At 35.2% G+C, this 21,447-nt stretch overlaps 1 protein-coding gene across 1 annotated transcript in view; it reads left to right on the forward strand.

Moving 5' to 3' along the window:
* Positions 1-5,057: 5,057 nt before the first annotated feature.
* Positions 5,058-21,447, forward strand: part of LOC138703097 (UDP-glycosyltransferase UGT5-like) — a 30,339-nt gene continuing 13,949 nt past the window's right edge. The window contains exons 1-2 of the mRNA XM_069830682.1: positions 5,058-5,087; positions 15,148-15,995. Of these exons, the coding sequence (XP_069686783.1) occupies positions 15,174-15,995 (822 nt within the window). The 5' untranslated portion in view covers positions 5,058-5,087; positions 15,148-15,173. The remainder of the gene's footprint in view (positions 5,088-15,147; positions 15,996-21,447) is intronic.

Below are 21,447 nucleotides of genomic sequence, written 5' to 3' on the forward strand. Positions count from 1 at the left end.
GGACGGCTGACAGGTCATTTTGCCTTCTTAACAAAATATACCTACGAGAGTAACGACACATGTCTAAGCTCCGTTGTGCATCAACCTATTGCCGCCGTAGAGGTATCCCAAGCCCGCCGTCTAAATATAACCATTTTTCTTGTTCTTTATTTACATTTTAGAAATATAGGTGCGCTGTAATGGAAACACCGGTAACATAACAATATAGGCTACATATTCTATTTTGTCTTATAATTAGGGGTAAAGTAAAGGTATAGTTACGTCGCTCACTAAGACGCTAAGAAGGTTTATGAGGACAAAGAGATAGAGTTCCATGCTTTTTTTTAGTTGATTACTTTACGACGCTACTAGTGGGTTATTTAGCGGTGAAACTGGTGATAGCGAGATAGTATTTGGCAAGATGAAGCAGAGAATTTGCCTTAGATTACCTGACATTCACCTTTCGGTTGGGGGAAACCTCGGAAAACCCAACCAGGCAAACAGCCCAGGTGGGAATTGAACCCACTCCATACTTTCATGAGCTCGGCATTAGAATGAAGTAATGTGGTCGACACCACACTTCGATTATATTTTACCCCCCCCCGCAGAAATCCTGCACCCAATTTAGAAGGAGACTCAGTAGATAATGGGACCGTTCTGGAATTTTTGACAACGAGAAAAAGTCCCAACACTTCGGTTTGAACCCCGGATCTTACAGTCCGAAACCAGTAGTTCTACCGACTGAGCTACGTGATCCAAATAATTAGTGGAATTCCCCTGTATAACAGCACAAAATATACGGCAGACAACGCCCAAAATTTTGTATAGAAAAAACCCAAACGCGGTAGGAATGTATTTTGTGCTTATACATTCGTATGAATTATTGAAGACGAAATAACGTGCGTGATATTGTACACATTGCGTGTCCGGATCGAACAATACCTCCACTGCTTCTTCGCAAAAACAACCGCACCCCAACAAAGAATGCACAAACAAAAGACCTAGAATGAGGGAAATGGAACCGGAACCAAGAGAAAAACAAACACTACTGCGAATAAAGTTTCATCAAGAGGGAGAGTTTGTGTATGTGCTTGTGTCAATGAATGAAGGTTGTCAGAAGACCAATGTCGATAGTTGCGAAAGTCATTTTCATTATCTTGATTCTCGTGTTTCAAAATACGTATAGTAAACGTCCAAGAGGCGAGCTTTATCTTAATTATGTGTCTGTTGTCGGTTTGTTAAGTTTGTGGTTGTAGAAATTGTAGATACTATGTGACCAAGCGTTCAGCGGTATCGGAAAAATAGAAATAAACATTTTATGACATTGAGAGCGCATGTAACACCAGATCTGCCAACCTACGAGAGATGAAATGCGGAAGACAGTAACTTAGTAGAGGATATCCTTTTAATAGTGGCGCTGAAAATATCTGCTTATCATATCTTTTTGTAGAGCAGATTTTTGTTTTTCTATAAAAAAAAATTTGTGACATAGACCCCACAGGAATATAATGAACACTCACTTTCACTCCCAAACAGAATACAGGTACATATGTATGTATTTGTATGTATTTATTCACACTGCAATGGGTATATACCCGGTGGCAGTGGTAACTAATTACACTCAATAATGACAATAATAAACTTATTAATTAAAAATACAATTAATAATATTACTAATAATTAATACTAACAATAATTTATAATAATAATAATAATAATAATAATAATAACAACAACAACAACAACAGGGAATATCCTAAATGAAATGAAACGATCACTTAAAATAACATTTGAAGTAAATCTAATTTGTATCTTAAACCTAAGATCGAACTAAAACCCACGAGTATGATATGTTCATATCCGCACAAGTACCTTTCAACATTACACTCATTTCGCTGTCAACTCACTCACTGCACTGGAACTACGACACATTTCACTGATTCTATCCTGATTTCACTAACACTTCAAAAACATTTCACTGTTCAAATACTTTGCACTGCCACTATAAACTATAAAGCTTCACTGACAGGAATACGTTTCACTTACACTACACACTTCACTGACACAACACACTTCACTGACACAACATAATTCTTCACTGATACAACACTTCAATAACAACATATCATTTACACCCTTTAAATACTGTGTATAATTACCGTCTATTAGTAAAGTCCTTAAGCCTATTTTTAAATACATTTTTGGTTGTTGGTAAAGCCTTTAGTAAGTCTACAGGTAAAGCATTCCAGTCCCTGATAGTACGATTGAGAAAAGAAAACTTTCCAGTGTCCGTCCTCTGCCTTCTATATTATATATAGCTTACCGTATTTACTCGAATCTAATGCGCCCCTCAATTTTCAAAGGCTTGAAATAAAAAAAAAATCCTTATTGGCGAATGTAATGCCCAGATGCAAAGGTGGTGTAAAATTTAATTTTACGGCAGGCGTACAACAAAGGGTTACATTTTTATTTTATTATTTTATTACGAGTATTACAATATATACGGCAATGGATTTACAGAAAGTTATGTTTTTTAAGTACGTTGCACTACTTTATACAAGAATGAGTTCGTAGCCATTAAACAAAATATTGACCAATTCCTATAAACAAAATAATGACCTATTCTTATAATCAAAATCCTGTACCTAATACAATATTGCCATGAGAGACTAGAATTAGACAGGCGACTAAACAGAACGATAATCAGTATTTTCGAGATTTCAGTCGAATTTACTGCGCCATCGATTCTAATGGGCACCCTGATTTCGGAGACTGAATTAAGCTGAAAAAAGTGCGCATGAGATTCGAGTAAATAAGGTTAAGGTATTTGTCTCAGAGAACCCTGTTAACCAAGGATATTCTTATACAATGACAATTGAAAATTTTTATTCTGTTTTTCTCCATCCGACATTTTAATATGTAAATGTGGTGTTGATCTCCTATCTTTATAAGCATATCAATTAGTTTGAAACGTCCAACTTGAAAACAGTTTCTCTTTGAATTCTACAAATAATGACCTCAATGTTCTCTTAATATAAGCACTTTTACACAAAATTAATACGTAACACACACGTATGCACTTTTGATTAAACTAACACTCAACAACGAAGCGCAATGACAGAACACCAATAGAGCGCATCGTATTATTGTGAAGGTGAGGCTAGATACGTTTCGTACCGAGATGTAGCGAATCGATACTCCCTCTCCAGTCCCCGGTCAAACTTTCGAATCAAGGTCGTAGCCATCCGTTTAGAAGCTTCTGCCACAAGCCTCGCACTGAACTCTCCATCATGGAATGACTACCAAGAGTGAACTTAATAGCCTATATGAAAGGATTGGAATGAAACTAAATGTTACGATACATAGTTATTACGAAGTTATAGGTCTACTGCTACTGGGTATAACTCAATTCTTTTTAAGTAGGCTAAGACTCAAAAGCCTCTTAAGAGCTTCGCCACTGAATTAATAATAGTGACAGTACTAATAATAATAATAATAATAATAATAATACCTGTTACTTACTAGCTTTTAAGAAACCCGGAGGTTCATTGCCGCCGTCACACAAGCCCGCCATCGGTCCCTATCCCGAACAAGATTAATCCAGTCTCTATCATCATATCCCATCTCCTTCAAACCCATTTTAATATTATCTTCCCATCTACGTCTCGGTCTCCCCAAAGGTCTTTTTCCCTCCGGCCTCCCAACTAACACTCTAAGTTATATACATTTCTGGATTCGCCCATACGTGCTACATGCCCTGCCCATCTCAAACGTCTGGATTTAATGTTCCTAATTATGTTAGTTGAGAAATACAATGCGTGCAGTTCTGTGGTGTGTAACTTTCTCCATTCTCCTGTAACTTCATCCCTCTTAGCCCCAAATATTTTTCTAAGCACCTTATTCTCAAACATCCTTAACCTATGTTCCTCTCTCAAAGGGAGAGTCCAAGTTTCACAACCATAAATAACAACCCGTAATATAACTGTTTTATAAATTCTAATTTTTGACAGCAAACTGGATGATAAAAGCTTCTCAACCGAATAATAACAGGCATTTCCCGTAATATGATAATAATAATAATAGTAATAATAATAATAATAATAATAATAATAATAATAATAATAATAGAAATCTAAAGGGAACATGACAGTAAAGACAAAAGTTATGCCCTTACTATTTATTTACTATTTATTTTATTTATTTAACTAACTAGCTAGCTAGCTAGAGAGTACAAATTAAAATTATAAAACAAAAAAGTTTCTAGCCACTACCGTAAGAGCCAGGCTCATGTACGATGTGGTCTTGGCCAATAATATAACTATTCTTTTCGCACAGCGGTATGTATTCCAGCAAAATATGAAATAATGTTCTATTGTACTTTCTTTACAATCATAGCATAAAATTTTAGTCGACCAATGTCTTTGTAATCCTTTATGTGCGATTTTCTTTTAAATCAAGATATTACTTTCACTTTTCTCCACCTTCCTGGGTTCAAAGAGCAGCTAAAGGGACCATTACATAAAGATTCACACGACCGTATGAGATAACCATAAATTTTGCTAGATATCTGGTCGAGAAGATGTGAGAAGAAATTGCCTTGCAGTCTCAAGTTGTTCAGTCAAAGTTCAGAAGAAGGATAATATGAATAAATATTATAGCTGGGAAGTTCCAAGAAGGGTATATCGTTGTCTGCAGATAAAGCAATTTCCTGGATGAAGATAACACCGAATGAAAATTTCTGATTTTCGATGTTGGAGAATTTGTCATAGATCTGGAAACTTTTTACAACAGAAATCGTTGTTCATAACCGTCATAGTGCTTACGTATACGGCGGCCAGACGTCCAACTAACAAAAGAAGACTGCATTAATGGTCATTTAAAAACCGGTAGCTTTCTATGAATAATATGCGAGACGTACATTTGCAATGAATCCTGAGTTGTTTACAATATAAATCCTTTCCATTGCACTTACAGCAGGCCATAAAACATTAACAGAACATTTCCTGCATATATAAATCAGATAAAGACGCTATATAACGCAAGCTGTCCCATATAACTGATTCATTCTGCGTAGTACGTAACAACTCAGATCGTCGAAGACAAGGGCAGTAAGTTATATTTTACTATGTTACTCTTAAACTGTTTCATGTGTCTTTTACACACGCAGAAAAAATTATCTTACCTCTTTATATTTTCCTAATTTGGTTTATACAGGGTGTAAGGGGTATAAGTGCCGTCCTTTTCATAGTCGTCGGGGACGGTTTACAGGATAAAAAAAAGTCCATATAACATAGGGTCAAAACTTGATAGTTTTTCCGCAAAAAATATTTCTTCTCTTATTTTATTCGTTAGTAAAATTACGAAAACAATTACATCAGTAGGTATATATATTTTTATTGGATTATTTTACGAAGCTTAATCAACATCTAGGTTATTTAGCGTCTGAATGAAATGAAGGTGATAATGCAGTTGAAATGAGTCCGGAGTCCAGCACCGAAAGTTACCCAGCATTTGCTCGTCAGTAGGTATATCTTGCAAAGAGTTAATATTAGTTTAAAAACATATTTGTGTGTTCTATTAAGTTTTCGTGAAATTAAATAGAACTGCATGCTTAAATTTGTTAATATTCTGACGTGAGAGACATGGCAACGTGTTGAGCAAGAATTACACTGCACAGACGTACGTACATGTCAGCTGAGTTCTCCCTGACCATAGGTTTAATAATAATAACAATAATAATAATAATAATAATCATAATAATAACAATAATAATAATAATAATAATAATAATTATTATTATTATTTATTTATTTATTTAGTTATTTATTTAATGTGGCAGAGCTGAGGCCAGTAATTCTAATTGAATACAATTGGTTACATACTTATTACATTAATATCTAGACCATAAAACAACATGAAAGTAAATAATGAAATTTGGATAAGTAATGTTAGTGTGACAATAATAAACACTGGTAAGAAATAATAATAATAATAATAATAATAATAATAATAATAATAATAATAACAGTAGTAATAATAATAACTAGATAATTTAAATATTTGAGGCGTTCAGAGCTAAAGTGGATCAAGTCCATGAAACATAGTTTTGAGATAACAGGACTTAAAGTTAACTTGCTATAGTGGATTACCTAATTTCACTAGCAATAATTTTATTGCTCCATTCTCAAATTCTAGATTTATAAAATATAAACAATTGTGATGTTAACTGATGCAACGCTTTGGTGACTTGATCCACTATGCTTCAGAACATCGTGAACAAATAATCTGAGCCAAAAGTGACTGGTGTCACCTACCGGCGAATGCTTGGAATTAAGACTCGATCCGTTACTGCTGGGAAAAGATCCAACTTTAGATAATCAGAAAATGAATTAAACTCAATTTATGAAAATTTGAGACTTGATCCACTTTAACTCTGAACGCCTCATTTATTCTGTGATATATATATATATATATATATATATATATATATATATATATATATATAACCATTAAACATTGAAAAACCTGAAAGAGCTATTATTGTTAACAATAACAACTTACAATGTCATTCACAGTTTAGGAGTATCATATGATATTAATTTATGAAGAAAATCGTCGTAATTCAAGCGAGACAAGAAGATGCAGTGAAAGACCTGACCTTCGGCAGAACAATATATATATATATATATATATATATATATATATATATATATATATATATCTGTGTGTGTGTGCTCTCTGCTCGAGTAGTTTGTCGCACCCCGGATTCCGTACCCGTTTCTGCTGGCCCTCTGCAAAGTCTGTTAGGCTCTTTCCCGAAAATATTTCCTGTACAAATTAGAAATTATAAGCAATATTATAAAACTATTTAAAATAATTTAAAGAAAAGGTCCTCAATATGTAAGTAACTGTCACAAGATTTCTCCGTTTCGATGAACCTGCGACATAACCACTCGGACGGACAGTACCTACTGATGAAAAATAGAAACTATAATTTTTTTCGCAGAGAAAGTAGGATATAAGACTAACCCAAGCTTGCAAAATAAGTTATCAAATTTTTATAGCATTTGTAAATTCTTATTTATGCAAAAATGTTTCTAATCTATGTTTTCCATCAAAATAAAAGCTAGAAACCTCATTCAAATTTAAAATGATATAACTGTGTGTATCGAATATAGGGTAAACATGGGTAATTTCGTGATAATTTCATGAAAACTAATTTAAAATGCAAATGTGTAAATATATCCTTATTCCGATTTTTTCATCTCAAAGACGATATTTTGCTGTACAAATCTGGAGACATAAAAGATTGGATACGTTCTTGAATATGTGCCAAAAACCACTTTTACAACTTAAGCTGAAAGGTTGGTTATTTCGTGATATTGCATTGATAATTTCGTGAGAGGTAGAAGAATTGTGGAAAAATTCATTGAAGTCAAATGAAATTCTCATTTATTGTTACAAGACTTCAAACATAGTAATTCCGTCTAATATTCATAGCAAGAAAACATAGAAATACATATCAACACATAATAAGAATGAAATCAAAGAAAAATTGAAATTTAAAAGGGATCTTCTTTGCCCTGAAAGGGTGAACACTTTTATTACGGACTTTACTATAGCCTATATTAGTACTAGGGTAACTCCAAAAGTAATGCATAACGTTTGCTTAAAAATTATATTTTTATCCCACAGCTTTGCTATTTTCACAGAATGTAGATGCATCCTTAAGGAACAAAATGTCACTTTTCCACATAATCCCAGTCTCTTTCAACTGCCTTACGTAACCTAGGAACGAGGGCCTGTAGACCAGCACGGTAAAAGTCTGGACCAACACGTCTGAGCCACTCTTCAGCAGCGTGCACAAGGGAGTCATCTTCTAACCTCGCTCCGCGAAGGGATCCTTCAGTTTACCAAAGAGATGGTAATCGCACGGTGCCAGTTCAGGACTGTAAGGCGAATGTTTCAGTGTTGTCTTTCCGAATTTTCTGGTCTGGTCTGTGGTCTTGTGACTGACATATGGCTGTGCGTTGTCGTGCAATAGCAGAACATCCTGCTTCTCCTTATGTCGTCGAACACGACTAAGTCTAATTTGAAGTTTCTTGAGAGTTGCAACATACCCGTCAGAATTAATGGTGGTTCCGTGTGGCACGATGTCCACAAGCAAGAGTCCTTCTGAATCGAAAAACACAGTAGCCATAACGTTTTCTGCCGAAGATGTACTTTTGAATTTCTATTTCTTTGGTGAATTTGCATGATGCCACTCCATTGTCTGCCTCTGTCTCCGGTCCAAAATGGTGGAGTCATGTTCCATCTTCCTTCATAATTCTTGCAAGTAAGTCATCTAGCACTTATCATTGACACTTGCATGATAACAAATCAATCAGAAACTACACTGAACCCATTGCGTCTCCGTTTTCTTTTTTGTTATCACATCTTGTCTTCAGATTTCTAAAATTCCTATTGTAATACATTTTATACTGTTTTAAAAATTGTAACACTTAATTCTCAACAAAATTTCGCCTCAAACAGCTAAGATTTCTATCAGTAAAGCTAAGCCTATATGGCGACTACAGCTGTATCTAAAATTCCAAAAATATTTCTTAAAATTTCATGAAGATACAATAAACCTTTGTACCAAATATCATATGCTTACCTTTAGTAATAAGCCTGTAATGTAATTACAAACATCCACAAAATTTGTACGCCTGAGAAGTCGACGCAAACTTGCTCTCTCCAAACATAAAAGCTCACTGAAGCAACTACAATAGTCACACAAAGCTTAGCTGTATATTTCTGGAAACTGGACAACATATGCAATCCCTTGGCGGAAATTTGGATCTCGTAACACCATTGGTGAGTTCACAAAAGAGCAAAGAAAAAGTATCACGAAATAACCACTGCCACGAAATTACCAATGTTTACCCTATAGTTCAGATTTAGATGTTACATTCTCAAAAACATGCACATTTTTCGCATTTTTTTTACTGAAATATTATTTTTATTTTTGGGTTGAGCGTTGTTTATGTTCCTAAATACAACACAAATATATCTTTGGTTTAGACTGTAAACCTGGTAACCGCCAAAAAGAAAATTTTACAAGGGAAATAAAAAACTAATTTTAAATTAAGTCTGAAACTTTGGACCAATCCAAAGTACAGGTGGGATTTGTACCTGTACTTTGGATTTGATCCTAAAGTGTCAGAGTTCATTTAAAACAGTTTTTTGCTTCCCTTGTAAAATTTTCTTTTTGGCGGTTAGCAGGTTCACACTCTAAGCTGACGATATGTTAATATATGTTCTTTTATTTTGTAAATAATCTCGTGATTACCTCAGCTTTTTACACGATTCCCCCGGAAGGTAGATACCCAAACTTTCGGAACCACTGCTCTAGAACATACATTATCAGAGGGCTCGTTCTGTTGGGTAAACTGTAAAGTGGGTAATTCATATTTGACTAAATTACTTCATATTATGGTGCTGAACGGAAGAAATGTGGACAAAAGATCTTCAGACATGATATTTTATTAGACGAAGTTAGAAATGGATTGCATACAGAGTGATCGGTAATTATACACATTAAAGTGGTTATAAATTATACTACACTGCAAAAGAAACAAATGAAAGAGCCCGAGTCTCTGCTTTACGGCCATAATGACAGAACAACAAAGACAACTTGATATTCCACACGGTTTGTAATTTGCACAGATAGTAGCACAGTGCACTTCACAGGATATTTTGGAAGTGCCCATCAGAACATTCACAGCACAATCGAGCCCTCTTGCGTCATGACTGTGCACATTTGAAGATGTTTGGAGTATACCGAATCCTACTTCTAGCATCAACAACTACAATCAACAGGTGTTCGCGGATTGCGTGACATTTGGAGTAGGCCTACACAGTAAATTTCATGTGACCTCGCAACAAAAGCCACATGTTATCAGTCGGGCGAAAGCGTCGGCCATTGAACAGGTGCGTTACGTCCAATCCGTCTGCAGGGATATGACTCTGCCTTTGTTCTAGACGACGGTCTCTCACACCAGTTGCTTGAGCAGCGTGTAGCGTGTCTCCTCTGGTCCCAATGCTACTTGATGACTTTTGCAGATCCCTACTACGACAGTCAAGCAATGTTGTCATATCTCGAAACAAAAACGTTTCCGGCTACAGTTTATTTTTTTATTTTAGTAGGTTATTTTACGACGCTTTATCAACAGCTTAGGTTATTTAACGTCTAAATGAGATGAAGGTGATAATGCCGGTGAAATGAGTCCGGGGTCCAGTACCGAAAGTTACACAGCATTTGCTCATATTGGGTTGAGGGAAAACCCCGGAAAAAACCTCAACCAGGTAACTTGTCCCGACCGGGAATCGAACCCGGGCCACCTGGTTTTGCGGCCAGACGCGCTAACCGTTACTCCACAGGTGTGGACACTACAGTTTATATTATGAAATTATTTATTTCTCTTGCAGTGTAGAATGCTGAGTACCACATTAATGTACACAAATATCGATCATCCCATATGTGTACACGAAAACATTGAACGAATTGACACAAATAAGGCGAAGAAATATCAGAGGAAAAACTCCGTTTGACGATACGTTCCGAAATGGAATAGAAATAAAATGACAGGATGATTCCTAGCTTACTTAAATGTCAACAGTAATTGAAGCGTTGGGCCGAATAAGGTCTATGTTATAATTTCCTAACTGTGCAGAAGGAACAAATATGTTATATCGTAATTCTACTCATAAATTTACTATCGGACGGGCAACATAGACCATTATTCCATCAATATGTTTTGTACACTAAGCGAAGTATACCATTGTATGTTACTGGAAGTCATATTACACATCATAGAACAGCAATCATCAGAACACTGCATTTTCGGGTTAGCGTGTCTTACCCGCAGACAAGACACTGTCCTAGTGTGCATTCGTGGCTGCTGGCGGGTATGCTGTCTCTCTATCCCTTGTGTACAACGGAACATATTTCCTTACGCTCCATGTACTCCACCCATTTCAGCGAATACTGACGACCAGTCATAGAAGTTTGTAACATTTTTAACTCCACAGATACACTACTGGGGAATACAGACAATAAACAGTTTTATACAATCAGAATATTATGAAATATGCAAAATCAATAAATTATGAAAAAATTGTTATAATATTTATTTTTAAATGCTATATATTAATATGCATTAACACCATGTAATTTATTAAAGTTACACTCAATGTCATATTATGAATAAACATACAATATTGATCAAGGAATGACACTATTATTAGAAAATAACTGCAGTATTGAGATGTAGGGACACAAATTAATGAAAATTCTAACAATAACAAATGAATAAAGAAAATTAAATATTGTAGTTGAGAAATTGTTTGGGGATGGAATTTGAACCCCTGTCCCGAATATTCAGTATCCATCGCAGCAGAAGGTTTATCTGTTAATTATAAATATTACTAATAATGAAGACAACAATCACAGTTTTTTAAATACTGACTGTAAAAGTAATACAATTTAAACAACTCCTGTCTGACATCAGGGGAGATTTAAGACCGAAATCGCCAAAAATGACTATTTTTTATTATTGGTTTAAAAAATTCTACATTTCATTGCGAATAAAAAGATATATAGTTATATATGATTCTGACGTTAGTTACGCCCTTAGATTGACATTTAAAAATGGTCTGCCACGCCCACTGGATTCGTTTTCGTTTGTATCATTGGATAATTCGTTGAATAACGTGATATAAAAGTGATGTATCAATGTGAGAGAATATTTCAATTTCATTGTTCCCGACCCTGTCTTCGATATATCGAAAATAAGTGGAAAAGAATCTACGTAAACTTTGTTTTGTTTATGTTTTCCTCGTGTATACATAACGTGATCTTGTTGTTACGGAGTTTTTCTTGGTCTGTTTTTTTATTGTGAGTGTGATTTGAGAAGATGGGACGAAGTACGAGTGTTTTTAAGAAGAGGAAGTTCACTGGTAACATGCATACAAGAAAACAGTCTGTACATAACAATGAAACTGTACAGAACTGTTCTCCTAGGACTAACCTAAATTTTAACCATGAACCAAGTTCTTCTAAGAAGAAGCTTAGTTATTTAAATAATATAGAAAGTGATGCAGCAGATAATAACAGTGAGAAATTTAATAATATCATTGTAAATTTAGATATTATTTCAAATCTCGTTCAAGAGAATGTAAAATGTAAATATTGTGACAGTGTAGATTGTGTGTATATAACTGAAGATCTTGAAAATAGGCGTGGACTAGCATCGAAACTTATTTTGAAATGTAAACATTGTAACTTGAATGTCTCTAAGAGAACCTCAAAATTTACAAGGCATTCATTTTATGGTATAAATGTCAAATTAGTGTATGGTATGAGGTGCATAGGAAAGGGACTAGAAGCTGCTAAAACACTCTGTGCAGTCTTAGATCTACCACCTCCACCTGCAATTTTTCAAAATTACATTAGCATGCTCAACAGGGCTATAAAAGAAATTAGTACAGCATCGATGATGAGTGCTACTAAAGAAACTGTGGAAATTAATGGTTCCACAGACATTGCTGTTGCTGTTGATGGTACCTGGCAACGAAGAGGACATACATCACTTAGCGGTGTAGTGACAGCCACATCAGTAGTCACAGGTAAAGTGATAGATGTCGAATGCCTCACCAAATATTGCTCTAGGTGTAAATTGAAAGTAGGTGCCCACATATGCCATGCTAACTAACTACGCTGGCCCTAGTGGAGGGATGGAAGCTAAGGGAGCAGTAGATATATTTTGCAGATCTGAGCATGCACGTAGTGCACGATATGTTGAATTCCTTGGGAATGGTGACTCCAAGGCTCACCTTGCTGTGAATGAAGCCAAGCCCTATGGTGACATAAAAATAGAGAAGGCAGAATGCATAGGGCATATACAAAAGAGAATGGGAGCAAGACTACGGAGGCTTGTGAATGAGTGGAAAGGAAAGAAGATTTCAGATGGCAAGGCACTGTCAGGGAAAGGTCGACTGACAGGCACTCAAATTGATAACATCCAGCGATATTATGGACTGGCAATCCGTAATAATTGTCATGACCTTAGTTCCATGAGGAAAGCAGTCTGGGCCACCTACTTTCACAAGCTCTCCACCGATGAAACACCACAACATGGTCTGTGTCCAGCGGCTGCTGATTCATGGTGCAGATATCGAAGAGCCGAAGTGTCTGGTGAGGTTTATGAACATAAGCATTCTCTGCCAGAAACTGTAATGAACCTGATGAAACCGATTTTTAGGGACTTGAGTGATGAAAATTTACTGAAGAAGTGTTTGCATGGGCGCACACAGAATGCAAATGAGAGTTTTAATAATTTAATTTGGACCCGTGTGCCTAAAACAGTTTTTGTGGGGTTAGATACCTTGAAGATTGGAGTAAGGGATGCTGTGCTTTCAATCAATGAAGTGGCAATAAGCAGAGTGAATGTAATGGAAAATATCGACGTTGGATGTGGGAGGAACATGAGGACAGCATTGTTGAAGATCGACAAGCAACGTGTCCAGAAAGCGGAAGTCGAAGCAAGTAATATCACAAAAGAAGCCAGAGTGAAGAAGAGGAACGAAAAGAGGAAGAGAGAAGAAGAAACTGAGGAGGGACAGAACCACTATGCTCCAGGAATGTTTTAAGGTACACAAAATGGTGCAAAATAGGTTTTCTTGTAATAATTATTTTTAAATTAGTCTTTCTGAAAACTAAATTTTTTCACATTTATGAACGAATTTCTCAGAAACTACTTAACCAAAATGAATGAAACTTTGCACATACATTTACCTTAATATATTACAGAAATTGACGAAGAATTACATATGTGGGACTATTGATTGCATAACATTGACTAATTATGCATTGAAAAAAGTATGAAATTTAAGAATATTAAATTCTTATAAGTTGTAAAAAATTTTTTTATTGGTATGACAGTTCTATAATACTTGCCTGTTCGTTAATTGCCTTCTTATAAGTCATTTTTGGAGTGTGCAAAGTTTGAATCAATGTTCTATGTTATTTTATGAGAAAATGGCGCATAAAAATTACTATATTTTTAAGATAAATTATTTTTAATTACAAAATGAAAATTTCAATATCATCGAAACTACACTTCCAATCTGCTTCATATTTACACCGTATATGCACACATATGTCTAGAATATCTCTGCAAAATTTCGTTACAGTGGCTCAAGTGTGTCCCAAGTTATTGAAGTTTCAATGTAAATGTGAAAATTACACCCCTTCAGTCTTTAATCTCCCCTTAAGTATAAATATTATTAATAATGAAGACAACAATCACAGTTTTTTAAATACTGACTGTAAAAGTAATACAATTTAAACAACTCCTGTCTGACATCAAGAACAAGGTGTGAGCACATCTCCTTACAAGAATTTCCACAAATCTGTTGCTGAAACGAAATACCTTGGTAAAATTCTAAGATAAACTATAGTGGCAAAATACAACATACCCTAGACCAATTAACACTCCGTAAAGTGTAAATTAAAATGCAATTAATAAAATATTGCATAAATAATAGACAGGATCTTACATTACTTGGGGGATCTTTCGCACTAACTTGCTACTTCGTCCTCCTTGTTGTATACTCAAGACCAGCGACTTTCGTGACACATCTTTCCACTTATTAATATTAATTTGTCTGGATCCATTTCTTTTAAATTTATTTCTCAGGTAAATAGCTACCGTAGAAATCGTTATTCTCTTGCAGTCGCCCATTTTACGTAATACATCAACCGAAATCTGATACATAGAGTTCAAGTATCCAGCATTCGTAAAGAGAACAAACTCCCGTGCAATAACTCCCGATACGATGTATCAGTTGGATACGTTAGAAGTGACTAGTGACATAGACCGTTGTTTCCAGCGCCTCTGATAGAGATATTGAAAAATAATTTTTGTGACAGCTGTGTAAGACTATATAAAGCACTATTCCATTAAAAATTTGATTTTGAAAAATTGTAACATAGACAGTTATTTGGCCCAACGCATCAATTATCTCTCAACAATAGCAGTGTTATTTCTATTCTTTTGTGTTTCATTTTGAATACTATACTATTTTAAAAGGCTTAAACAAGTAACAAATACCTTGTTTTACTAGTTTCAGTGTCGTCGACAAAAAACATTATGAAGACTTACCACGTATTTCTCAAGTTGGTAATCTGTTTCACATCAACTAATGCGGCACGAATTTTGGGAGTGTTCCCAATGCCTTCAATCAGTCATCAAGTTGTTTTCCGAGCAGTGATGAAAGAATTACATTCTCGTGGACATCATGTAGTTGCGGTCACATCCGACCCCATACGAGATTCAAGTCTAGAGAACTATACCGAAATAGACACATCCGATACATATGTTTATTGGTTAAAGAAGTTCAGTTTTGCTACAAACAAAGATTATGACACATATCAGAAGGTACTGACTTTACAAGTTCTCAGAGTTACTGAAGATATGTGTACAGTTATATACAAGAATGAACAGCTTCAGAAAATACTCTTGGAGCAGAGTTTTGATTTGGTGATTGTAGAATGGCATTCAACACCATGCGCATATGGATATAGTTACTTTCTATCATGTCCTTTGGTTGGGATCTCTTCAACTGGCACCTACGACACTGGCCATGATTCTATTGGGAATCCCACAAATCCAGCTTATATACCTAATGTAATTCTTCCACATACTGATCACAAAACATTTTGGGAAAAAGTTTCCAGTGTGTGGTATTCTATATGGTTCAGATGGTTGTGGCATGGTACTGTGCTACCAAGCCATGACGCCATTGCAAGGCAGCAGTTTGGAGACTCCATGCCCTACATCGGGGATATTGAGAAGAATGTGAGTTTGCTGATACTGACTCTCGACTCCTTATCTCTGTACACCCGACCGAACGTGCCAGCTATTGTCGAAATAAGGGCACTGCATCTACAGCAACCAAAACCTCTACCACAGGTAATGAATATTATTGCATACTGCTGTGAAGATTTTGACAAATTTTAAGTACTCAATTTTCAATCACTTATACAATGAAGGTAAAACTTTCCAAAAATCTTATTTTCACATTAGGGTCAAAGCCTGTTGTATCTAGCAATCCGGAGTCTTCCCATTTCTTTTTCGGTGCTCCAGAGCCCTTCTACTTTTCACTGGAAGGTTACCACATATTACACATACACCTCTATCCAATACCATGCGTGATACATGTTAATTCCATTCAAATCTTCTTCTCTACACCCAATCAACAATATCCTTTATGTACAGTTGTTTTATGTCATCATTTCTTGTCAATCTATTCTAGACATAGGCTACTCATTTTTTCAATATGTTCATTTCGTTCGTTTCTAGTATCTGTTATGTCTTTACTGTATCAGCACAAATAATTGCTCTAAGTATTTTTTTTAGCATCCTTCTCTAATCATTTATTTTTCCATGTTATATCATTCATATGGCCTGACTCTCTTCCTGTTTTGTATGCCTTATAACGCAGAAGAGGGTAAAGTCAATCAGTGGGGGTATAATCGATCATTTGAGATTTTTATTGAAAATTATATATTATTTCAGTTACTTGTTACAATTTTGCTATGCTGACTTCATTGCCTGACATTGCAAATGTAAGCGACAGTGACAACAAAAAGCCAACGCATGCCAATAATGAGAACGCATTATAATTACCGTTGAAGTGAAAATTGTTATTCTCAATTTTTTCTCTTAAACGAAAACAAAGTCTTACAAACTCTAAATTATCGACAGCAGTGAAAGGAGATAGGAAGTATACGTAAGTACTTTTCGTTGAGATTGTATCCTGAAATAATAGTTTTGCATTTCGTAAATGTAAGTATTGAAACTTATTATTTTAAGAAAACTTGTATCTTTGTAGAGTTCAGTCGATCATGCCATCGACCTTCTCGAAGCAGATAGGACCAGGAGGAAGAATAAATTATTCACAGAAATACCTCCAACTAACACTCATAAACAGAAAATTGTCATAGTATAGCTTATATTGATGAGATAGTGGGGAAAGAGGAAGACGAAATTATATGAATTCCTTGCGTAAGAGAAGCACTGCCAAAGGAACGTATTTTGTATACCCCTCTGTACCTGACGATGGGAACAACGTAGTTTCTAAAGTGACATTAGGAGGAGAAGATTTCAAAGAACATCTGACATAAACCTAAGCAATATTGAATAACATTTTGGATTATAATTGAAGTGTGGTATTTCAATGTAAATTTTGAATTCTTAAATCTTTGTTGGTATGTGAAGTATTAAAATGTGTTATTATGTTTTATAAGTTGGCAGTCATAGTCACGTTTTACAGTGGAGACCTATTGGCCTAATTGTATCGAATTGTATGATCACAGTAACAAAAGCTACACTATATAATCCTATAGGCATATATTGTAGATTCTTATATTTTTTACGCCCCTTATAACAATTAAATATATATAATACACTTAATTTGTTTTTTAAAAACATAAACAGTGATCGACTTTACTCCGCAATATTTTAAAATAGATCTTAAACTAAAAATTCAATGGTGATCGACTTTACCCTACTTAAGCAGGTAACTTCGATCAAAAGTCAAATAAAAATAATCAGTCTTTGATAGATTATAATTCACTTCTTGTAACGTGCTATCATAAGTGAAGGATATGACGACAAAATGCTATTTTCTGACGAACTTCGCTCCATTGCATAACCTCATTATCATAAAAAAAATTGCTAAATTTTGATCGATTTTACCCTCTTCTACGGTACTTAAACATCGTGTTCGGTAATTCTACCGTTTAGTTCTAACTTACATTTGAAAAGTAATTCACAGAGTCATAGGTTTAGTTTTAAGGTTGTTTTTTCATATCGTATATCTAACAGCCGAGGTAGAATTTATAACAACAGTTTCAAATTATCCACTGTATCCGCTATCAAAAAAATCAATGTTAATATCAGCAGACACAATATTGTTATAATAATAATAATAATAATAATAATAATAATAATAATTAGTAGCCTATTGTCTCTAGACCGTCATTATTTACTTTGGCCTGTCACGTACATTGCAGCTGTGCTGATATCCTTGTTTACAAATCAGGGTACTCTGTTGTCTCTCTATTGTGGTTGGATGGAAAGTCATTGGAAATGATGTTCACATTTACTCGAACAGTAAATATTTGATTACTATCAATCCTAAAACATGATATTTTAGGAATTAAAATAAAAAAAAATAGAATAAAAATAAAAGTTTAATCATGTTTCGTAGACCGAGATGTACAGCCTGTATAATTTTGGTAGTTTATATCGTTTACATTCTGTATAATATATCAAGAAATATAAAATGAGTTTGGGAATGTTAACTAATATGTGGGAAACCTTTGGGGAATGGGTAAAAGGATCTAAAATAAGCAAAAAAGTTTCTGTAAATACGTAGTTATTTTGTTTTATCTTTCGTTTATTGGTACTTTTCAGTTCATACATTCTTATTACAACTCCAATTTCACACCTTTGTTTACAAAGTCCATACGTAATTCTACAAATAGTGCTCAAAATATCCACCATGACTTCTAATACATTCTTTTTAATACCACAACATGGACTGTCTTAGTGTCTCTCCTATTCTAGAAGTCTCTTGTATATGCTGAAAATCTTCAACACGCTGGTGAACAATTTGAAGGGTCTCAAGAGGTGTTGAACACATAATTGCTTCTAAATGTCCCCACAAGTAAAAATTGATTGCAATTGGCCCCTCATGACATATGCAGAGTGAACCATAAGTAATGGCATTAATTTCAAGGGATTATTCTTTGGGTTATTTCAATCAAAAAAGTTTAATACAATTTTGTTGTTTTTGCTTCCTTTTCGAGAAAAGAATTGTTTTACGTGAAATGTTTGGTAATGTATTTTGGGAAAGTCATTGATTTAATTCCCAATGTGCTCAGTCAAGTTAAGAGAAGAATGTATTATTATAATGAACAAGCTTAAGATATAATGTTAGAGGTCTCAAACAAAATCATCTATAGGCCTATGATATGATATCGAGGGCATCATGCCAGAAGGGCGTATTGTCAACGACATCAGTATCCGATATGGTGTACCTCCACATTCCTGTACATAGGTCACAAAATGACTCACTATTTACATATTCCTGCCGTTTTGTTGCTATGCGGAAGGTACATTAAACTACTATTTCCCTAATATTTATCTTTCACTCTTTGGTTACTCGCTATTTATGAATTAACATTAATATTCGCCCTTTCTAAATGCCATCTACTTTTTTCAATCCTTCTTCAATTATTAATTCAATCTTACATTTGCCATCGCAATGTTTTCTTCATTACCATTCTTTTTTCCTCTGATATCTATAATTTATTACTTAAAATTGTAAAATTTCTCTAATTACTTCTCACTCTTTATTTCCAGTTCCACTTTATCATTCTATATGTATTTACTATTATACTTATCACTAGACTTCGTGGAATTGCCACGAGATTCGCAAGGTTTACTGTGCACGCTGTATAGACTGTATGAGAAGGGGGCGTGCAACGGATGGAGTATGCCTCTATGTAAACACTGAGCAGTATACTACGGTTACAATAAAACCTGCATCCTGCATTCAAGAAATATAATGAATGATCATTGAAGTAGGAAGTGTCTAAACATGTAAATACACAATTATTTTATAGTGAGATATAACTCTTAAAATTTAATCAATGAACAGAATATCTTCCAACAGCTGTTCAGAAAGCAACGATTTTACAGCTGCAACAGCGGAACTGTCTGTACTATCCAATGCATCAATTACCTCCATTATTTTGCCGTAATGTTCTGCATAATAATTAACTGCTTCCAACCACGTTCCCCAACGGGTCAAGACTAGCTGCGGGGGTAAGGGTATGCCAGGGGAAATTATTTGGAACAGCAACATTCTCATTGTAGTATGTTTGATTGAATTCTTGTCTGCACTGAACAAATGCTGAACTTTGACTATTCCAACCACAGTAATGCAAAAACAAGTGCTTACATAGGTATACATTAGCTGTAGCTGCTCTATCTATTTGGACAGGTCACAACTCTTAACATGAACTGCTGCTACTACGAGTCCGGGAGGTGGCTCACCTCCTCTATACTACCGTACATCGGCAACTTGATTGCATGCTGCTTGTGGCAATTCAACGAAGTCTACTTATCACTATTCATTACTTCCTACGTGCATTTTAGTTTCCCTATCCCAATTAACACTACACGTTACACTCTTCACTGTATCCCACTTTATCTATCGCAAATATTTGCCCTACTACCATCCTTCATTACGTAATATTTATTTTATCTATTCATCTGCAGATATAAATAATAAAAATGGCCAAATAGTCTGAGTGAGCTTTGGGATCACATTCGTGAATTATAATATGTTTGAAAAAAAGAATCAAGTGTTAAAACTCAGTTCGGCTATAATTTACGTATGTATATGTTTACAATGAACAAGTATGTTCTACATCTCTGTTTAAAATTGAATAAGTAACACAAATTACAATTTTTGATCAACACTTAAAAAATTGAGTGTTAATACGAGATAAACGCAAATTTGAGATTGCCATTAAGTTTGAAATAATTTACTTCCTGCAGTAGGGATACTTCTTGCGCTTCTCGGAGTACTTCTTGCGGTACTTCTTTTGAGATCGGCAGGCGGCATCAATATACTGCTGCTTCTGCTCACAGCTCATGGCTCTCCATCGCTTTGAGCCCTCCTGCGCGAGCTGCACTGAGTTCGAGATTTCCAGGTCTTTTTTGAGAGCCGACAAGAAGTTGAAGAAAGGGTTTATATTCTGCCCGTATTTCCCAGTATGCCTCCTGCACCTTCCCGAGCTTCTACGCGAGCGTGATCTAGATCTTTCTCTGCTTCTGGAACATTTCTGAGCGCGCTTTCCACGTGAGGAATTGCTCGAACTTGAACGTGACTTTCTTTTGGAACATTTTTGTCGGCGACGTCCGCTGCGAGATGAGGAACAGCACGATCTTGCATAATCTGTGTCTGGGTCCGTACTGCAACCGGGCCTTGGACTCCCGCTTCTAAAAGATCTGCTTCTGGTTGACCGGTTCCTCTTTGGGGAGACGTCTCTCTTGGTGGAACTTCCACTATCACTCTGAATCGATTCCTCTGACCCAGAATCACTTTCCGATGCGTGATCCATTATAAAAACTCGGAGCAAATTTTAGTGTCTACCAGTTGGTTTCTTATCCCAAAAAGAATATTATGTTGTTATGGTTTCATTAAGAATTATTGACATCAGAAGCTTTGTTGGAAATTGTTATTCCATAAACAATGGAAGTGGCTAGGCAATGCCAGTTTATACATCTGTATAATCACGTTGCAAATGTAGTACTGTATGTTATGCGTTGTGGAAATAACAATCTC

Source organism: Periplaneta americana, chromosome 7 (genome assembly GCF_040183065.1).
Source record: "Periplaneta americana isolate PAMFEO1 chromosome 7, P.americana_PAMFEO1_priV1, whole genome shotgun sequence".
Classification (NCBI taxonomy): Eukaryota; Metazoa; Arthropoda; class Insecta; order Blattodea; family Blattidae; genus Periplaneta; species Periplaneta americana.